At 40.0% G+C, this 22,703-nt stretch overlaps 2 protein-coding genes across 2 annotated transcripts; one reads left to right on the forward strand and one right to left on the reverse strand.

Moving 5' to 3' along the window:
* Nucleotides 1–1,138: 1,138 nt before the first annotated feature.
* Nucleotides 1,139–13,493, reverse strand: LOC141911604 (protein C-mannosyl-transferase DPY19L1-like). The gene is made up of 20 exons (XM_074802590.1): nucleotides 13,298–13,493; nucleotides 11,832–11,856; nucleotides 10,524–10,611; nucleotides 10,274–10,411; nucleotides 9,639–9,759; nucleotides 9,322–9,415; nucleotides 9,179–9,236; nucleotides 8,678–8,769; nucleotides 8,518–8,590; nucleotides 7,994–8,098; nucleotides 7,825–7,911; nucleotides 7,298–7,354; nucleotides 7,127–7,207; nucleotides 5,874–6,047; nucleotides 5,567–5,646; nucleotides 4,755–4,902; nucleotides 3,332–3,503; nucleotides 2,635–2,734; nucleotides 2,385–2,510; nucleotides 1,139–2,106 (listed from the first exon to the last, which is right to left on the reverse strand). The coding sequence occupies exons 1-20, from the start codon at nucleotides 13,491–13,493 to the stop codon at nucleotides 1,944–1,946; spliced, it is 2,178 nt and encodes a 725-aa protein (XP_074658691.1). The 3' UTR covers nucleotides 1,139–1,943.
* A 495-nt stretch (nucleotides 13,494–13,988) lies between these two features.
* Nucleotides 13,989–21,545, forward strand: LOC141912296 (protein SPMIP7-like). The gene is made up of 9 exons (XM_074803540.1): nucleotides 13,989–14,655; nucleotides 16,770–16,828; nucleotides 16,928–17,019; nucleotides 17,702–17,840; nucleotides 18,569–18,636; nucleotides 19,172–19,213; nucleotides 19,887–19,994; nucleotides 20,278–20,394; nucleotides 20,804–21,545. Exons 1-9 carry the CDS (start codon nucleotides 14,121–14,123, stop codon nucleotides 20,928–20,930), a joined length of 1,287 nt encoding a protein of 428 aa, XP_074659641.1. The 5' UTR covers nucleotides 13,989–14,120; the 3' UTR covers nucleotides 20,931–21,545.
* The last annotated feature ends 1,158 nt before the right edge of the window (nucleotides 21,546–22,703 follow it).

Consider the following 22,703-nt stretch of genomic DNA (forward strand, 5'->3'; position numbering starts at 1 on the left):
TATGTGAGATCTTAGAGAAAACCCCAACAAACCATACATTTTTTAAAACTACGCGGTCATACCTGTACGCTTATCTCATTTATTTGTATAATCCACGCGATGGGTGAGCTCACAAGCTCAAAATCGAAAATGAGGACGAACACGGCGTTCAACTTGTCATCAACTGGGCGGCCATTAATCACGTGATATCGTAGTAACGGGCTAAATATTTCACGCGCATTGATTGGCTTAGAGATTTCGAAAAACATTACAAAATTTATCAAAAGTTCTGTTAATTAATAAAATATCCGTATTATGAAAATATAGTGCAACATTCGTCTGAGGGGTGGTATTATTAGCAAACATTTCCTTTTTTCAAGTCTACAGACGTAGACTTGTCGCGGTTTTATTAACATAGCCCGAACCTGCACGTCACGTGATTAATGGCCGCCAGCGCGATAGTGCGAGGTGACTTTTTCGTATATTTGTTCGATTTTGAGCTTGCGAGCTCACCCATCGCGTGGATTATACAAATAAATGAGATAAGCGTACAGGTATGACCGCGTAGTTTTAAAAAATGTATGGTTTGTTGGGGTTATCTCTAAGATTTCACATAGAAATCATCGTTTGAAGTGAAAAATACGACCATTTTGCTGTCCACCATAGAATCGGTACACCTCCAATTTGAGCTATCTCTCGTCAAAAAACGGTGATTTCGTTGTGAGATAATTGTCCTAGAGTGGTGGTTAAAGGCTCGTTGGAAGCAGAAAGTCTTCTAGGTTGTATTAAAGCTTATTTCATGTGAATCGGTTGAGAATTTTTGGAATTACAGTCGATTGAAGTGGAGAAGTCATTGTCAGATTGAAAATTTGTTGCCACCCTTGTTTTTTATATTATACAGGGATAGTGGACCTGGTCATTGATATTGGTTTTATTCATTCACTATCAATTGTGACAAGTCCCTGTGGCATGTGGGGTTAGCAAGACCACTAGTCCAAGACCCGATCTTAGTTCTATAGCCAAAACTACTTGAAGACACTTTTGGACGTTACAACTGTGTGAAACTGGGCCAAATTTACTCACTCCATCCGTTCTGAAACAACAACTTCCACAAGACAATAAACAGAAACACCAACAAATTAATTGTTAAACTTGTAAATAATTCTTTTGTAATCATCAATACATAAACATTCATCAATACATAAAAGTTCAAACCATCAAACGGATTCCAGAACAGCAGATTCTGCGAATCAACCACAAAAAAGATCGCACCCTCCACCATATTTAAGTACATCAACTTCTAAACAGCTCAAGACCCAGTTAACCCTTTCAGTGCGTCTACACTGCAGTGCGGTGTACGAATCAGTGATTGATTTTGCTAGTACACCGCACTGCGGTGTATTGATTTAATTAGTAATTACTAATCATCTCTATTGAAAGATGGCAAACCACTAACGATACACCGCGCCGCGGTGTAGACGCACTATAGTGGTATTCCCGTTATTCAACACACTAGGGTGGAATTTTTAGAAATATTCAAATTATCTCCAGCACTATAGGGTATTAATAAGTCAGCACTGAAAGGGTTAAAACTACAAAGACCCATAGATTAGGACCTGTTAACTGACCCCAGGCGGCAGGGCACTCCCTCAGCAGCATTAGTTTAATAAGATCATCATAGATTTCTGCAAACATCTGGTAAACCCGAGTTTACTGTCACTCGGGGAAGAATTCTACCAACTTACTAGCAATTTCAACTGTCTCAATTTGACTGCAGTAACAGACAGGACGTACAGTATTTCACTCAGTATTCGACACCGTTTCGCAGTAAGACACAAGTCTACTATTTTACAAACTCTGTATTTGACATCAACTCATCTAGAGTTAAACAAGTCTCATCTGCCAAACCTCGTTAACAATCAGATCCGACACTCTTCCACACTGATCCTTCTGCCGTCTGTCAATCAATGCGCGTTCGCTTCTACTTGCATGATGTGATAGACGTTATTTTTGAAAACTGATTTGAATTCCGGCGACGGTTTGTTGTTTAAATCTTTGCAGACGGCGCGATTCCCGCGATTTTCCTCGTCCTCGATGTCCCAGATTTCGGGCATTGCGCAACCGGCCCTGCAAACGCGAACAAACACAAACAACATTAACTCGGTTAAGAATTCAGTAAAACTCACAACTCGAAGTAAAACTAAGTCAGGTTTTGACGTTTCAGCAGACGTATTTTAAAAAAACTTTTTTTTGAAAATGGCTCCTAGCATATTCTCACGGGTGATTCCCAGATATAAGCAGTTTCCAAGTTGTAGAGTGTAAAAGATGAAGACAATCGAGGCCGGAGCTGATCAACTGTTGAAGTATAAGATCTCGAGGACCCCCAGATTTCGAACAACACTCACCCCGATGATCTGTAACACCAACTGTTCTCTAAGATGACGTAATCGACTTGTAAATCTCGATAATTCTGCCAAACTTCCCTCCGCGGTTTACGACTGTACATCGAATAAACCTTTTTCGTCCTCGCTCTGAAAAAATGGCCCGTTTTGCGAAGAATTTAAGATGAAAACGTTTATGATAATAATGATAATAATCATGGTATCAGCTGGTTCTAAAGTCTAAGCGAATGCCGTTTGTAAATGGAGTTAATACCTGAGTCCAACGTCTTCATAATGCGGGTGATTTACTATAGGACGTCCCGTGCATAGTTTGATCGTCGCCATCGTCGGCATCGGGCCGCCAAATACAGCATCTAAAATACATCAAATACATTGTGTACACACATACTGCTGAAAAACTTTGTCTAAAAAGAACTGCAGAAAGTAACTCTGTCACTATCTGGATTCAAACTGTCAATTATGGGGATGGAGAGCTCGGAGAACTATAGAAAGTAACTCAACTATAGAAAGTATCAACGTCAGGATTCAAACTACCTATTGTCTGGGTTGGAGAGCTCAGAGAAGAACTACAGAAAGAAACTCTGTCACCGTCAGGATTCAAACTATCAATTGTCAGGGGTGTAGAGCTCTGAGAAGAACCACAGAAAGAACCTCTGACACTTTCAGGATTCAAACTACCAATTGTTGGAGTTGGAGAGCTCAGAGAAGAACTACAGAAAGAAACTCTGTCACCGTCAGGATTCAAACTATCAATTGTCGGGGGTGTAGAGCTCTGAGAAGAACCACAGAAAGAACCTCTGACACTTTCAGGATTCAAACTATCAATCATGGGGGGTCGAGAGCTCAGCAATTCTGAAGAATCGTCACAAACAATCTCACAATCGATGATGTCAGAAGTTTCTTTCTGAAAGATTTTCAGATAGTAAGACATCTATGAAGCGCACACGTACTTTTATGAGTTGATGAATTGACCCATTCGATCATCTCTTCCATCGCGGCGTTGCTGAATTCACCTTGTATGCTCCATTCATGTTTCAGATTACTGTAGCCGATTACACTCATCCCCGCTAACAGTAATCCTAACACGCCCAGATGGTGAACGCGTTCCTTATAAGGGAAAAACTGTAAAACAAACATTATAAATTTATTATGATAATGCAGGATAGGTCACGATTGAATGTATTTCAGTTTAGGAATATTAATTCCAAATGACAAACTCTCTACCGGCCGCTTCTATCAGGTTTACAGATTACAAACTCTCTACCGGCCGCTTCTATCAGGTTTACAGATTACAAACTCTCTACCGGCCGCTTCTATCAGGTTTATAGATTACAAACTCTCTACCGGCCGCTTCTATCAGGTTTACAGATTACAAACTCTCTACCGGCCGCTTCTATCAGGTTTACAGATTACAAACTCTCTACCGGCCGCTTCTATCAGGTTTACAGATTACAAACTCTCTACCGGCCGCTTCTATCAGGTTTACAGATTACAAACTCTCTACCGGCCGCTTCTATCAGGTTTACAGATTACAAACTCTCTACCGGCCGCTTCTATCAGGTTTATAGATTACAAACTCTCTACCGGCCGCTTCTATCAGGTTTATAGATTACAAACTCTCTACCGGCCGCTTCTATCAGGTTTACAGATTACAAACTCTCTACCGGCCGCTTCTATCAGGTTTACAGATTACAAACTCTCTACCGGCCGCTTCTATCAGGTTTACAGATTACAAACTCTCTACCGGCCGCTTCTATCAGGTTAACAGATTACAAACTCTCTACCGGCCGCTTCTATCAGGTTTACAGATTACAATCTCTCTACCGGCCGCTTCTATCAGGTTTACAGATTACAAACTCTCTACCGGCCGCTTCTATCAGGTTTACAGATTACAAACTCTCTACCAGCCGCTTCTATCGGGTTTACAGATTACAAACTCTCTACCGGCCGCTTCTATCAGGTTTACAGATTACAAACTCTCTACCGGACGCTTCTATCAGGTTTACAGATTACAAACTCTCTACCGGCCGCTTCTATCAGGTTTACTGATTACAAACTCTCTACCGGCCGCTTCTATCGGCTTTACAGAATACAAACTCTCTACCGGCCGCTTCTATCAGGTCACAGATTACAAACTCTCTACCAGCCGCTTCTATCAGGTTTACAGATTATACTATTCAGGAATAGGTAGAGCGTATTCTGGTCTATATGCGCCAGAATTCCAGAATTGGTAGAAACCAATCGAAACCTGCCAAACTCTACCGGCGGCTTCTATCGGGTTTACAGTTTATACTATTCCGGAATAGGTAGACGCCTATTCTAGTTGAAACGACCGAATAATTCTAAGAAATGGAATGAAAATTTATCCCGTACCTTGTCCGACGCGAGCAACGACGCTAATAAACATAAATGTGGCGTCCAAAACAGTTTCAAACGCATGATTAACACAGCCATGATTGAGTAGGCAGCTAACTGGATTATATGGTATAGAACTTCACTGTGCTGTTTAGATCGATACTCACTGAAAGTATATGCGATTAGGAAAATCAATTTCACGCCACTTTTAACCCATAATACCGAATTAGACTCAAGTTTCTGGTCCTGGTTTTACAGTCGAGTTGAATCTAGCATTAAATATTGGAAATTAAACTCAAATGACAACTGCAGAACAGGGGACTGGGTCTTGAACCGTGGAACTGCGTTCAGAACAGTAGAACTAGGTTCAGAACTGTGGAACTGGTTTCAAAACGTGAAACTAGCTCCAGAACTGTGGAACTGAGTCTATAAATGCGGAACTGGGTTCAAAACAGTAGAACTAGGTTCAGAACTGTGGAACTGGTTTCAAAACTTGAAACTAGCTCCAGAACTGTGGAACTGAGTCTATAAATGCGGAACTGGGTTCAGAACAGTAGAACTAGGTTCAGAACTGTGGAACTGGTTTCAAAACTTGAAACTAGCTCCAGAACTGTGGAACTGAGTCTATAAATGCGGAACTGGGTTCAGAACTGTTGAACTAGCTCCTGAACAATAGAACTAGGTTCAGAACTGCGGAACTGAATCCAGAATTGTGGACCTAAATTCCGAACTGTGGAACTGGCTCCTGATCTGCGGAACTGGATCCTGAACTGTGGAAACAGCTCCTGGACTGTGGAACTGAGTCAACAAACAACTTCACACAAATTTACCTTTCGATGTTATTATTCGTTGTTTTATGACTATCAGTAGCTTGTTCAGCTGCAGATTTTCGATATTCATTCATCAACATCTAAAGCCAAAAAAATTCAAAAACCATTTTCAGAGACACTTCTCATCGAGGTCAAACCGATTCAAAGCAGAATAAATAAGAGAACAAACTTCGGGGTCCAGTTTTATAAACTGGCATTGATATTAAGCAGGAAGGTTAGTCAGCCCCCCAGAGTTAAAGTCAATACCAGTCCATAAAACCGGCTCAATGGATATTCAGGGCCGACGTATACCCGTATCGGTACTTACAGTGAATAAAGCGGCTAACACCCCGACAACGCAGGCCGGTAGCACCAATGTCTGACTCAGTTTGACGAACGGTTCTTTTCCTAGAAAGTCGAATTCAACGGCGCACGTGTACAACATCGTGTGGAAGTTTTTATACGTCGAGAATTTACTGCGCAAAATATCAGCGATATGAGCCTAGAATATAGATATATTGGTCGTGAAACAAAGAAATTCCGCTTTTCGATATGTCAGGGTGCCAACCTCTGAAAAGTGCCATCAGTGACACCAAATTCTTTCGAAACATTTCAATGAAATATGAAAATGTTCAAATTAATCAGTAATCAACAGTAAGACCCTCAGTAACATGTTTCATATTTCTGTTCAAATTAATCAGTTAATCAACAGTAAGACCCTCAGTAACATCTTTCATATTTCTGTTCAAATTAATTAGTAATCAACAGTAAGACCCTCAGTAACATCTTTCATATTTCTGTTCAAATTAATCAGTAATCAACAGTAAGACCCTCAGTAACATCTTTCATATTTCTGTTCAAATTAATCAGTAATCAACAGTAAGACCCTCAGTAACATCTTTCATATTTCTTTTCAAATTAATCAGTAATCAACAGTAAGATCCTCAGTAACATCTTTCATATTTCTGTTCAAATTAATCAGTAATCAACAGTAACACCCTCAGTAACATGTTTCATATTTCTGTGCAAAGTAATCATTAATCAACAGTAAGACCCTCAGTAACATCTTTCATATTTCTGTTCAAATTAATCAGTAATCAACAGTAACACCCTCAGTAACATGTTTCATATTTCTGTGCAAAGTAATCATTAATCAACAGTAAGACCCTCAGTAACATCTTTCATATTTCTGTTCAAATTTATCAGTAATCAACAGTAACACCCTCAGTAACATGTTTCATATTTCTGTGCAAAGTAATCATTAATCAACAGTAAGACCCTCAGTAACATCTTTCATATTTCTGTTCAAATTAATCAGTAATCAACAGTAACACCCTCAGTAACATGTTTCATATTTCTGTGCAAAGTAATCATTAATCAACAGTAAGACCCTCGCTAACATCTTTCATATTTCTGTTCAAATTTATCAGTAATCAACAGTAACCCCCTCAGTAACATGTTTCATATTTCTGTATGTATCAAACGAATCAAATCAGTATTTCTCTACATAATAGTTGTAACAAATACTGAAAATCAGGAACAGTTTGCAGCAGCTCTGCGTTTTTATCTTCTTCAACTTACGTCATCAGCAACGCGAAGTAATTTCGATATCAAGAATTTGACTCCCACTAAACCGGTAAGTAGCAGAACACCTTGAGCAACCTAGAATAGAGTTTCAGAATACAACGCCACATACTTCCACGTGTATTTGAAAATATGGACAGTTTCGCGGTACAAGTTTTCCGTACGAACCCAAATTAAGAGAATGTGTTTGAGTTTTTCTATGAATGGTTCCAAGTAAACAATCAACTGAAATAGACACAAATTAGGTATTAATAGTGAACGTAGTCTAGAGCAAGCAACAGGCGGATCCAGGGGCTGACTTCGACGGGAGCACAAAGAAATGTAAAGGGCGTACAGTTGAAAAGGGCGTACAATTAAAAGGGGCAAGAATCCACGCAGAGCGAGCGTCAAGTCAAATCAAGGGTCTGGAAAATTTAGAAATCGCTGCGCATTTTCATACAATTTCCAGGCATTTGAACGATATTAACGAGTATATAAGTAAAGTTGATCCTGCGTTGCAGACTGGTGTCTGATTAGTCGTCGGTGGAAAAAGTGACATGAAAAAAATCGCCATCGTATCTTTCAAAACGGCACAAGAGAACTGCGCGACGATAGCACGTCATCGTAGAGCTGTTTTCAATCTCACTAATGTATTCCGGACTACATGAAATACGGCCTGGAGCCTGACGATTATTGCGTAATTATTCAGAACTTACGTGAATAGTGACTAGAGCCGAGAAGAAAAATGAGGTGAGAAGCATCTCATTACCGAACAGCAACAAATAACTCACGACTAAACCCATCTGAAATTCAGAAACCATTTATCAGACTCAGAGAAACTCTCGGAATTTATCGATTTTACGATCGAAACGAGTTTGTACTCACAGATTGACCGATCAGGATGATCTTAATTTTACGCGATCCTATGAAACGCAAGGCGTAAACGGCGAACACGGCCAAACTCTGAGTCAACAACGCGAACTGAGCAAACTGAAAATATCGCAACAGCAGACGGATGGAGAATTAAAAAGAAAATAGATGACACCACTGAGGAAGGTCATCCTCGCTTGCCAGGGGTCTGGTATCACTCCCGAAATCTTTTCCACCAGCCCCCTGGCCTCACGAAGCGTGATTTCATTACTGGCGCTGTTGCGCATGACGTCATATATCGATTTGCGAAATACTTCCTTGTTCAGTAAAACGTTCGCTGATTGGTCCATTTAACGGGAAAACCAATAGAAGCCTAAAGTCGTTTGTTACAAGCGCTGTGATTGGTACGACCGGATTCTGGTCGGCTAGTAACGACTCCAACGACTCGTGAGGTCAAGGGGTTCGGCGAACAGCTTAAGCATAATGGGTTCGAATTCCTTGACGGGTGAAGATGAGGAGAGTAGGTATCGAATACTCACCTGCCAGGGCAACATGAATGAAACTGTCGCTATCGCTATTAGGACGCTGTGCTTGTAATTCGGACGGGAAATTCTACGAGAAAAAACAGAACAGATTTCCGTATACGAATGAAGCGTTTTACTGCACGGTGAAAATGAAGTGGATTTCAGCGAAACTTACTTTAAAACATGAGTAACTACTAATAACTGTATGAGTAGGAATGGGTAGGCGAAACTCTCTCGCAGCGGCGGTGTCCACTGGACGCGGGTAGCCTGGAAAATTCATTCAACTTGCGTTATCAGTAACTGATGTCATACGGGGATTTATGGTGGCAGCCATCTTGTTCGGGACAATGGTAGGTTAATTTGATGATCTCATAGGGGGACGTATGGAGACAGCCATCGTTAACTTCTGTGATAGTCTATAGAGGTTCTAAGTGATGTCATGGGGGGGATTTATGGAGGCAACCATCTTTTCTGGAAGGTTCTTTAGCTCAATTTGATGACGTCAAAAGGGGATGTATGGAGATCTTTTCTGGAAGCATTATAGATCAAATTGATGATGTCATAGGGGGATTTATGGCACCACGCATCTTTAATGGAAGCGTCTATAGATCGAAACGCTGGTAGGTAATTTGATGACGTCATAGGGTGATTTACGGAGGTGGCCATCGGTACTCACTTCTCCGTGATTGTAGAAAAAACAGACAACGGACAACAGACCCCCGAATAAACTTCCGCTGAAATGAGAAAAAACAGGTTGCGAATTGCGCAAAAACTGCCGACAATTGTTGAGTCTTCGTTTTTTGTTTTTGTTTTTTTTACCTTATATGCACGGCTAACAGGAATAAAACGGAGACTCCAACGCCGTTTACGAAAAATACGTTATCCACGTAAAAATACGCCGGATCACCGAAACCTGCAGTTTAAAAAAAAGTCAATTCAAATCTTTTAATTACCGCGGTAAAAACAAGCGGCGGATCCAGGGTCTAAGAATCAGGGGGGGGGGTGTCGACGTAACAAATTTGGGACTTTTTGAAAAATCATGTATCTGTTAGCAACATAATCAAGGTGAAACAAATGAGGAATTTGTAACTGTGTTCATTTTTTCTAAATAGAAAAACTTTTTGAAAAGTACGAACCCTCGCAACTTTGAACCGGTGGTAGATTCCCTCCTCGATTCACCGTGAAACATTCTTTCGTTTTGATTCCCAGCGAACCGGTGATCGAATCATAAATACGAAAACCAATCCCGAGAACGACCTAAAAAAAGAAAAAAAATAGAATCATAAACATTTTCAGTCAGAAGTACTGAAAGAATATCGGAGCCAGTTTTACCGCAGTGGCTCTTTGAACCCAGGCTTACAAGAATGGTTCTTTGAACCCGGGCTTACAAGAATGGTTCTTTGAACCCGACTTACAAGAATGGTTCTTTGAACCCGACTTACAAGAATGGTTCTTAGAACCCGGGCTTACATGAGTGGTTCTCAGTTCTTTGAACCCAGGCTTACCTCGGGGATTCTACAAACCCGGGCTTACCTCAGGAGGTACCACAAATCCGGGCTTACCTCACAGGGGGTTCTACAAACCCAGGCTTACCTCACAGGGGGTTCTACAAACCCAGGCTTACCTCACAGGGGGTTCTATAAACCCAGGCTTACCTCAAGAGGTTTGACAAACCCGGGCTTACCTCGGATGGTTCTACAAACCAGGGTTTACCTCGGGGGTTTTTAGTAACCCAGGCTTACCTCAGGGGTTTCTATAAACCCAGTCTTACCTCCGGGTATAAGTTGAATCGTTTTAAAGTATTTATAACAGCCGGATATTCAGTGATGTTGTCTCTCATCACTGAATGCAATCCTTCAAATAATGACTCGGCTTCGATAATAGTTTTATAATACGAGTAATATAATCCCTGAAAATAGAATAAACATCAGCGTTTCAAAATTACCAGTTTCCTTCCACCCAGTCAGAGAAAATGACGAATATTCCCCTGGTTTTTAAGACTATATTAATAAATGACGTACCATTTCAGTTCTAAACGTGAACTCACGCTCGAGACTAGACAAATGTGAAAAATGCCGATCGCTTTCAAACATGTAGGAAATGTGTTGACTGAAAAATTACGCGCAAAAACAACAATTATTTTATAAAAAAAAAAACAATTAAAAAACAACTACGGATTGAAAAAAGTGAGAGTTTTAATTGGTCTCTGGTCTGAAGTGAGAGTTTTAAGCCGCGATCACACGAGCGTTTCTTGGCCCGGAACAACTATTCACACGGGTGCCAAATGGGTTGGGCCAAATTTGGTCCAGACCAAAGCCAATTTTTAGCACGGGGTTAATTATTGCAACTGGGGGTGACGCGTGAGCACGCCTTGAATTGGTATATGTTATCAAGCGATGGGTTGTTGAATTGTATTGTTTGTCTACATTAACTATCAACTCAATGCGATTCAATAGGTTTTCATTTTCATTTCGTAAACATCGTCAGCGTTTACAACAATATTGTATCAGTTAACCGTGAATCAATAGTCGGTTCGATTAGGTTTTGAGTATATCGCAGCTGGTTAAATATCATCGCAGCTGGCTGAATATCATCGCAGGTGCACATTTTGAATCAAATAAACTAGTAATTGCAGTTCGTATCTCCAGTTCGAATCCAATAATCACTCAAAATAATTAAACGCCATCCAGTTACTGTGGTTTAAAGTCGACTAGTAACAGTATGACTTACTGGGTATTGATTTATTCTAATCTGACAGTTTCAAAATTTTGTTTAGACCTCATCATCAGAGAAATGAGAATAACACGATCTTAGTAGATAAAACCCACAATAAAAAGAAAAAACAAATCTTGTAACTTAACGTTTTAACTCATAACTATGAGCCATTTTCAAAAACTGTTTTTGAAAATGGCTCATAGAATTGAGTTGAGCCATTTTCAAAAACTGTTTTTGCAAATGGCTCATAGAATTCAGTTGAAACGTTAAGCTACAAGATAGTTTTTTCTTTTTATTGTGGGTTTTATCTACTATTGATATTGGACCGCCACTTGTCTATGGAAACTAACGCGATCTTGTTTGTTCCCTGATGTTGAAGTTTAGTCAAAACTTCAAGAAAAAAAGTCGAAACTTCAAGAAAAAAAAAACCGTCAGAATAAATGGTTCAAAGACTGCGAGTTTTTGCTAATCAATTAATGAGTTGTATCAGATCAATTCAATGAATTTCAATCAGTACAAGCGTTTATGGAGTGATATCTTAATAGCACAAAACTGTAAGGACATGATGCCACTTTCTAATAACGTGCGAGAAATGTGAGAAAATAAAAACTTACTAGTGGAAGAAACCGCAGAGCACGGCTGAAAAAAAAACATGAATAAATTTGTAATTATTCATTGTTGAAGTTTTTGAGGGCGTGTTTCATTGAAATAGACACAAAGCGAGTTGAGTTTCATGAAAATGTTTAACTCAAATTTTTAGTGGACTTTTTGATGAAACTGGGCCAGGTCTTAGGGAATTAAACTTTTTCATGAAACTGGGCCCAGTCTAAAGGAATTACACTTTTTCATGAAACTGGGCCCGGTCTTAGGGAATTAAACCTTTTCATGAAACTGGGCCCAGTCTAAAGGAATTACACTTTTTCATGAAACTGGGCCCGGTCTAAAGAAATTAAACTTTTTCATGAAACTGGGCCCAGTCTAAAGGAATTAAACTTTTTCATGAAACTGGGCCCGGTCTTAGGGAATTAAACTTTTCACAAAATTGGGCCCGGTCTTAGGGAATTAAAATTTTTCATGAAACTGGGCCCGGTCTTCCATCTTTCCAAAATCGTAGTTTATCGAGCAAAAGTTGAAACGTACATGTATTATATATGGTATCTATAGACTGTGGTAGATGAGACTGACAGCTGCACAATGAGAACAGCTGTCAACTCTCTCGGTGTTTGTACCATGAAACACATGTGGGTCTCAAATCACTACTTCACAATAGATACATAAAAATCCAGCTTTCTCCATCACAGCAGTTATACTTAATATCAATACAGAGTAAGATTTTCACTAAATAAATGAAGATTTTCATATCTTCCATGTCATAGTCATTTCTTAGTTAATTTCTAACAATTTTTCAAACTACAAAAATTCTCAATTTCTTTTCTTTCACTTTTCAAATCAACATCGCGTCAATCTAACAGTAGCGTTAAAAAACCTTCAATTACAAGATTGCTGCAGAGCAGATTCCCGATTGAGAGCTGCCTTGTTGGGAAAAATTTCCTCTTCTATACCCATAAAATGCATCGTATCACAACTTTTCAAAAACATTTCTTGATAATTTGCAAATAGACATATAAATCAGTATTCACATCTCACAGACTGATACCGGCTCTGTTCCACAATAAAGATTTTGGTCCAAAAGTGGTTTCTAAAATCTTGAAATTAGCTCTAATTTGAAATGCAAATACATTTTGCGTCCTTTCTTTCATAGGCCTAATAAATTCCTGAAGCAATCTACCACTGTCCTCTAGATTTACTCCAGCCCAATAGGACATATTTGATTCATTGGCCACAATCTGCATTCATAATTCAAGGATCAAGGCCCAGGACCAGGTCCCAGGACCACTGAATTTTGTTGGTTGGCCCTAACGCCAAAGGACTTCACACAGGCTCTATTTAGGGTGAAATTGGACTCCTAAGTTTTGGTCCTCTGCTATGCCCCGCCAGCATGCTACATGTTAGTGACTACGAATTCACAAAGAATTTCAAAGTTTGTTCAATAAAGAGAAATTGAATTTAAGTCACTTACCGATAGCGGCAATCAATACGAGATATCCAGGGGTCAGGCCTGACCCTCCGAACAGCGACCCCCAAACTGATTTATCACCCTGCTGCTGCTGGTTTTTCCGGTTGTCCCTCGTTCTTGTCACCACTCGGCCATTTTTATTTGCTCCAGTTTTCGATTGGTTTTGATTTTGTTGCCGGCTTTTCTTCGTGGCCGCCATCTTGACACAACAATGTGGGCAATGTCGAAACCTCGCGTGCCAGGGTTAGACTAGTGATTGAATTGAATTGATAAATCCTCGCTTGCCGGCGTCAGAAACCTCGCGTGCCAGAGTTAGACTAGTGATTGAATTGAATTGATAAGTCCTCGCTTGCCGGCGTCAGACACCTCGCGTGCCAGAGTTAGACTAGTGATTGAATTGAATTGATAAAATCCTCGCTTGCCGGCGTCAGAAACCTCGCGTGCCAGAGTTAGACGAACGATTGAATTGAATTGATAATCCTCGCTTGCCGGCGTCAAAAACGTCGCGTGCCAGAGTTAGACTAGTGATTGAATTGAATTGATAATCCTCGCATGCCGGGGTCCGAATCCTCGCATGCCAAGGTTTGATGTTATATTGTATTGACTTGAATTGATGTAGAATGTCGGTTGAAACGTATTGAAAGTGTAGAATGTCGGTATATTTTGACGTAGCTAAGCGACCCATTATTGTTTACATATGGCGGACCCGGAATAAACCAATCATCTGAACAAAAGCTGCGTTTACTTTAAAAACACTTCAAACAAGTTTCACAGACGATAAATCACACGGGAATTTACTCACAAATAATTCAAATAATTGATCGAAATGACTGAAGTGATCGCTCCAGGACCGGTGCTTTCGGATTCCACATTCCGAACGCGTCCGGACTGTAAAATCTATTTCCTGACCGACACGAACTCCGGCGGTAACGCCATGCAACAAATCGAATCCAATCGCCAACGACGACACATGAAATTCCCGACGTTATCCGGGAAACGCGACGTCGATTCGTTCCAGCACGCGAAGACGTCGACGCCGGCGTTTAAAAAATTCAACGACGACGGCGACCACCGCGTTCCGGCGCCGTTTCGGTCGTTCGATAATATTGTCGATCCGGTATCGGGATTCGTGAGTATCGGCGGCGACGTGGACCGTGACACGGGCGTCCGGCGGATTAAATCGCTCGTCCAGTTGAATCGTACGCCTCAGAACGTCGTGCCTCGCGAGATTCACTCGATTCGGAAATCGATGCCGTCCGCGCCGCCCGAGACGAATCGAGAACGAGAATGGGACCCGCCGGCTCCGTATTTGTGGAACAGTCGAGCCGTTTCGGACGAGGCCATCCGCGCAGCTTTAGGAGGTGAGAGATTTGAAAAAACTTACATTTTTGGTAGGCCTACTAGTAAAAAATCAGGGGCTGCAGTTGGTTAATCCTTTCAGTGTGTCTACACCACAATGCGGTGTATGAAACAGTGATGGATTTTGCAAGTACACCGCATTGCCAAACTATCAGATAATTTTTCTTTTTTATTGTGGGTTTTTGTCGACTAATTGATATCGGACAGCCACTTGTCTATGGAAACCAAGATCTAATGGAGTCTATGTCGCCCTACCATCTAACTCTGTATATCACTTTCCTCATAATTATGATTGAAATTGGAGAACCTGCCATTTTCTGACTCTACAATGTGCTTTAGAAATATCTTAGAAATATAGCTTATCAAAAGAATTTAGATAAAACGAGTCATCGGATTTAGCAAATTTACCGAAATCAAAATGGATAGGGCCTGACTAAAACATCAAATGCAATGAACAGTGTGAAATGTTTGCATTGTCAACATAATTTGCTTCTGGCTGAATTTAACTTTAAACATAATAATATTCAAATACTAATTGATAAAAGCAATAATTGCTCAAACCCTTCACTATTGACGGTAAATATTTAATACATGTCAATATTTCTAATGATATTTGTTTACAATGTAAATTGAAGATTTTAGAAGCCTACTGAGAATAGAGGAATTGGGACCCGACTCCACAGTTCTCGACAACTCTAAAGTTCGATTAGTCCAATTTGAAATATTTAACTCTGATCTAAACTCAAAACTGTGGAACTGGATCCTAGCCGGATTCTGGTGTTCAAATATTTTGCTTCTGAAACAGTTATCTTTATCTGACGTTTTATTTCTACATAGATATAGAAATTTGGAATCAAATGTGCTCCTCTAGCAGACCCGCCTCACACTTCTGTTGAGATGTTAGTAAATTAATCAAGGGCTCAACTACTCCTGAAAATATCAAAATACTGTAAACTTCTTAAGTTCATTTTCAATCACTCCATTTCTTTATGTGTCAAATGGTCTGTCTTGTGAAATGATTTTTGAAATTGCTGAGTTCAGAAAGTGTGGTTTTCCAACCTTTAGTAAAACTGGAATGACAAAAATTGTTTTCTTAAACGCCGTCGTTGCCTACAAGACCTGAGTGAACGAACATTAATTTCCGCCTCGATTCCTGCTGTAAAGTTTGAATTATAGGATATGAATAGAGCGTCAATGGAGGCTTTTGTTCCGACGAAATTGAACCGCCACAAAAACGAAAAATTCTTGTACCTTTCGATGAATGTTTTTATTCAGACTGATTGTCGAGGTACCTGTTTTTAATCGAATCACTTCCCGCTCTCGGGGCATTCAACCTGTCATAGATAATTCAACCTGTTTTTTTTCTTACAAAGGCCAAAATCATGTCGCTTGTTTCTGTATCGTGGGATTTAGATTTTCCTCGTCTTTTTTTTCTCATGAACGAAATATCGCCTCGCTATAAGTTGTTTTAAGTGACGAAAATTTAATGAAACTAACCAGGAATTCTTGTGGTCTTCGAGATGTCATTGTAAAATGAAAACATTTTCCAATTTTGAAATGGCCCATCTTTATTGTATATACGTTTTAGGGCCAAACCTTTAAGGGGAAAATTTTTGTCAGTTATCCAGAAGAAAAGAAAGAGCCATTTTGACAAGTTACTAGGTCCAACCTCGTTATTTTAGATGTTTTTGAAGAAATACATCCGGAAATATTCGATTTACGAAAGGGTCGAATTTCCAACGATATTTGGCGAAAAGGGCAACCTGGCAAACACCCACGAGACCATCCCCTAAATCCGCCCCGTCAAGTGGCCGTGCATCGAGTGAACAATAACTGATTCGATGTCGTTACCCCAGTGAACTGAACATTTCTGATCCTCTCCCTATGGGTGTTGCGCATACGGTAGACTTCGCTCAAGTCGGATCTGTAAAAATATGCCCGACTTGAGAGTGATATCCGAGTCGGATGGTTATGTACATGTATTTCATACATAGTGCCACAAAAAATATTTCAACAAACATCCGGAGTTGAACAGTAATCCGAGTTGATCGGAACCGACTCGAGCGGAGTCTACTGTACTTTCTTTTATCGTGAATGTTTTCTTGTAATTCGTTAGGCTGGACGAGTAAAGTAGACCCTCGAAAAGTGGAAGAACAAAAACTAAGAGGTGCCCGGGTAAGTTCCTACCGTACGCGTCGAGTTTGATTCGATTGCGAGAATTTTCATCGTTTTTTTTTCTTTTCAATATTGAGACTTATTGTTTTTGAATTGCAGAGTCGATTCGAACCGAAAACGTCCGATGAATTAGCTCGGGATAAACGAGATCGTTTAGCGTTGAAATACGTGTACACGTCATCCACTCAGAGGTAAGGCCTAACACCGGTAGGCGGCGCCGCCTGATATCTTTCTTCCTTTACTAAACTCGGACGTTTGACCCATGTTTCAGTGTCCTCCATGACAGGTTTTAGAGCGGTGGCCACCCCTTTTTCATTTTCACATCCACCCCTCTGAAAATCAGCCACCCCTTATAAAACATCTGCTGCCCCTACCTGAGTAGATGTCAATATTCTATCAATGCTGATAATTGCTTTGAAATATATCGAGCTAATGTGAAAAATAGAAGATTACACGGAAATTAAGGTTTATTTTCTGTATTTGTTTGGGGGACAGCCTTGCTACATCAGCAGCAATGATGTCATACACTTAAAAATGAATGCAGCCCTTAAAAAAATGCCAGCATAAAAAAGGAAACACTGATGTTTTGTCTAAACAGTGTGAAGTGAGTCGTTGTAGCTGTGAGGATCAATAGTTGTTGACGACTTATCCAACTGACGACTTACATTTAGACTATAGCCCTAAATTGAATTAGAAATACAATTTGAGACTCAAAAATAAAGATGAATCCAGCGACAACTAAAGCCAGTTTGACTCACTTTTTCGTCGGAAAAATTCGATTCATGACATCTTTTTCTCCTACCCCACTGAAGAATGACCAACCCTACCCCGTCATTGTCCCTATATTCTATCCAAGACCTCGTCATTTTTCAGGGCATACGAAGAGATACCGTGGGACGGTATGTTACACCCGAGGAAATGGCCGTACACACATACACTGGAGGATAAACCCGATATGATATCACAACGATGGAGGAATAAACGTTACGATTCAGCGGCGAAAGACTGGCAGGTGTGACCCCCCTCGACGCTACCCTCATCTAACAACTCACCTTTATCATCTTGATGTGTATCCTATCTACTGTTCTAATGCATCTTCATAAATAAAATTCTGACGTCATCTTTTTATTTTAGTTTCTCTCAATACTATCTCTCTTTTTAATCTCTAGCTCTTTCTCTCTTCCTCTTTCTCCTCTCACTGCCTCCCCTCTCCCTCTCTCCTCGCACTGATTCTCCTCTTTCTTTCTCTTCTTACTGACTCTCATTCCCCTTTTCTTCTCTTCTCCGTCTCTGCTCTTCCCCGCTCTCTCTCTCTCTCTCTCTCTCTCTCTCTCTCTCTCTCTCTCTCTCTCCCTCCCTCCCTCCCTCCCTCCCTCCCTCCCTCCCTCCCTCCCTCCCTCCCTCCCTCCCTCCCTCCCTCCCTCCCTCCCTCCCTCCCTCCCTCCCTCCCTCCCTCCCTCCCTCCCTCCCTCCCTCCCTCCCTCCCTCTCTCTCTCTCTCTCTCTCTCTCTCTCTAAGGAGACTCAATCACTTCTCTACACCAGTATTTCAGGTAAATTCGAGGGTCGCCATTAAAAACAATCTTGACCCAAGTTCGAAGTTATTCTGTTCATTTGTTTTACACAGTTCTTGATTTATTTTCCCTTTTTCGTCACCAATTCTCCGCATTTTGTTGAAAATCAGATTTTTTGTTTCATTCGAATGTGTTTAAAGAACACTTTTTTTTTCGTTTGTTTGAAGCTCGCCGGCAAAGAATGGGATCAATACCAAACACGCGAAGGACATTACGAAAATCGACCGGTGACGTTGTAAGTATTTTACATAACTATACAGGGTGGCACCTCTTAACTGGAAATCGGGGAAATGTCAGGAAATTTTTCTTTTTTTTTTAAACCGGAGAATTTTGTAAAATAGCTTATTAATATATCAGGAAAAGTCAGGATAATTTGTTGAGATCGCTAGATCGCACGTAAAGTCAAATAGTTTCCATCTATGTCTGACGTAGATGGAAACTATTTGACTTATATTTGACTGTGTTTATTGATTGATTTCTGTAGCAGACAAAGTCAGGGAAATGTCAGGAAAATTTTATTTTTTTTTAAACCGTGAAATTTTGTAAAATACCTTAATATCAGGAAAAGTCAGGCTAGATCGCACGTAAAGTCAAATAGTTTCCATCTATGTCTGACATATTTGACTGTGTTTATTGATTGAATTCTTAGCAGACGAAGTCAGGAAATAGGGAAAAAGCAAGTCACGCTGCGCTACAGTTCAAATGTCTTTTTTGTGCGAAAACGAAAGTCGTTATTCAGGGTTTTTTTTTCTAATATCTTCTTTTCGCAGTTGTGAACCGCTGGTCAGAGCGCAGCAGATCCCCGGTTACAGGTAACAACAACTTATTGAGTCAACGAAAAAAAAAAAAATTAAAAAAAGAATTTTTTATCAATATCACCGCTACGTTAGACTTCCGTTGATTGCCTCTGATAACCCAGTGCCCGCCCGGACAAAATTAAATTAAATTCAATAATCTCCTTGCACTCAATACACCCTTTCGGGTCATTATATTTACAAAATAGTAAATTACACATTTTCTTAATCCAATTTATCAATTTATATTTAAAAAAAATTACTTTGTTCATCGTGACCCCGATCCCGATCCCTCCCCGAGTCAAGCCCCTGTATTCGCCCCTACAGTGAAACCTCGCTACAACGAACTTTACCAGACCAGAAAATCTGTTGGTTATAACCGATAGTTCTATATACAGTTGAACCTCGTTACAGCGAACTTTAGGAGACCAGAAAATCTGTTGGTTATAACCGATAGTACGTTTTATCCGGTATGAAATTGATTAACTTTTCGTGCTCGGGACGAAATTCTATATTTGTTATATCCGATGAATCGTTGTTTTTGGGTTCGTTTAACGAGGTTCCACTGTACTGTATCAGTGTACGTAGCCTGTGGACTCTTACTGCACCGCCGGTCCTTATGAACATCGAGCAAAATTACATTTATAGTTTAAAAGATGTTTGCCTTTTTCTCTTGAAATTCGTCACACAGCGGTTTCATAGGTTCCAACGACAAGGACGCGATTGACAACGCGACAGAACGCTTCCAGCCGCACACGGTCAAACGCAACGAGCAGCCGAAATACTGCGAAACTGGACAGTACGTATAAATACGAAATAATCAGATATTACATTCGAACTTGTTTAAGTCTCGTTGTACCTACGAGCAATTATTGAGATAATTAAGAATGTGACGACTTATATCAGATGATAGACTGTATTAGAAATACGAATTGAGACTCAAAAATAGAGATGACTTCGGTAATGTCAGCGACGACTTATCAGAAGACGACTTATCCGAGTTTGAACTATTCTGAGTTTGAGTCAGTGTGGAGACCATTTCTGCTGTGAAAAATAATCATTTATATAATCATATTTTGCAGTCGTCCTCACATACCAGGGTTCGCTGGATGTACGCTTTACCGCAGTAATACAATGCCCGTATCTTCGATGACGCATCCAGCGCCACCGTTCCAACCGGTTACTGGAACTATTTACAAGTAAATATTAAGCCGCGATCACGCGGAGACGATTTGGCCCGGGCCAAATTGACACGGATCAGGCTCTGGCCAAATTTGGCCCGTGCCTAATTAGAGAGCGCGTTCACACGCAAACCATTCACTCGATACTAAACAATGCTCAAACAAAGCGAAGTGGATCATTTCCGGTGCTAGTTGCAATTCAAACGCAATCATTCGTCTGGTGCTAAAATTTGGCTCGGGCCAAATTTGGACCGGGCCAAAATGTTCTTGTGATCGCGGCTTTAGGTTGCTCTGTCGATCCCTATTTTAAGATTTAAAAAGAAACTTTAACCGTAATTTATCTTTTTACGCGACTGAGCGCTTGATTTTAAATCCAAATCGACAACCATCTTAAAATTCCGTTTTCTTTTTTTCAATCAAATTTCAGGTCGCTCCCCGCCGTAATGAACAACAAAGAACATCATCGCGAGGGTAAGATGTCGAAAATGGTGACGTTAGTTCCGCCGTGCAATCCGTTCAACAAGATCGAAAAAGAGGAGGTGCTTGTTAATTGATTGACAACCGCTGGAAAACGACTTCAGTATTAATTTCACAAGTTTCTAAAAAAAAAAAAAACATTTCATACTGAATCGTTGAAGACATCGTTATTTCGGTCGAGAAGTCGAAATCGTGAAATCTTACTTCACGACTAAGAAACTGCACCTGAGGCCTACTCCTTAGTCCAAAAGTGGTAATAAATCTTTGGTCTTAAGTTGTTAGATTTGGCTATAGAACTAAAAAGATCCAAAAGCGGCCTTAAATCTAAGTGCGGTCTTGAGTTGTTAGATTTGGCTATAGAACCAAAAAGTCTTAGAATATTCTTAGTCTAAGCCATGACTATGAAATCGGCCTCGGATCCAGTTCCACATTGAATCCAGTAATTGTGAGTTAGATTCAACTCTGAGTTGATTGAATTGATTCATTTCCAATGTTTTCACTCTGGGGTCAAATTTAGATTTGGAACCGGAATCGGGATTTTATATTTGTTGATATAAAAGTCTGAAATATTTGTTCAGTTTTCTGATAAATCGTGGGACTGTTACTGCTGAGTTCGTGTGCAATTATTGATTTGTCGAATCATATTTTATGATATATATATTCGTTGTGTTTTGACGCGTGTTTTAATCGTTTCTGCTGTTGTTAATAGTTAATGATAGTTTAAAGAATAATACATATGTATTCTGTTTTGTAAAATGTAATTTTTGCGAATTTTTTGGTTAAACTTAAAATCATGATTGAACGTTTCTTTGGTAATAAACTGTAAATAAGTAGAGGGTCAACAAGAATTCTGTTTTGCTTCGTTTTTTCCTCAATCTTGATTGGTTGTGGTCTTCACTGCGAGATTTGCGGGAGTTCTACGTTGACCAGCCACGTATGAAAATTAGACCAACACAGCAGTGGAACGGATCCAGAGTCAAACCCAGACAACAGTGGAAATGGTTCTAGAGTCAAATTGAACCCACACAACTGTGGAACTGGATCCATCAGAGCCAAATTAAACCCACACAACTGTGGAACCTGATCAAGAGACGAATTAAACCCGTGTTTCCATTTCAACGGATACATCGATTTCCCACAAAATATTAGAAAAACTAAAATCGTTGTTATTCCGATTCTGCAAATGAACTATTATTCTATTTCAAAAACAATCGTAGACAATTCTATTCTACGTTAAAACCATTTCCTTCGCCGATATCAGACAAATTAGCACCGAGTCGCTCCTCAGCCTTGTCCACTCGTTCAGACGCTGCCTTCAACTCGTCGACGACCAGTTCCTTCGCCGTATCCAGATCTTCTTTCATTTCAGGTATTTCCGCTAACTTATCTTCTACTTCTTCGTACTCCTCTTCGAGGTTCTTTTGCCTCAACTCGTTATTTTCCACTTTCGGTTCCACTTCGTTCTGCAATTCGTGATCCAAACCGTCCACTTGTTGTTTCATCGTATCCATATTCATTTTGAGCACCTTCAAAGAATATTAAGTTAAACACTATGTTATTATACAGTTTTCGCGAATATCCATCAATTACTTCTTTAACTATTGATTTTCGTGGCAATTTTTGTCAAATGTTTCCATAGTTAAAAGAATATGTTTAGAAATGTGTTTTTCATAAATCTATTCTTTAGCTTATGTCTATAAGACCTTGACTGTACAACGTTTCAAGGTCATATCGTGAATAAAATTCCCGTACAAAATGTCGCCACATCACCGCGCACGTCAAAACATAAAGGATTGTAAGGCCTATATCGGAGAACGCCAAAATGGTTTCGTTTGAAAAAGTTTCAACGA

Source organism: Tubulanus polymorphus, chromosome 10 (genome assembly GCF_964204645.1).
Source record: "Tubulanus polymorphus chromosome 10, tnTubPoly1.2, whole genome shotgun sequence".
NCBI lineage: Eukaryota > Metazoa > Nemertea > Palaeonemertea > Tubulaniformes > Tubulanidae > Tubulanus > Tubulanus polymorphus.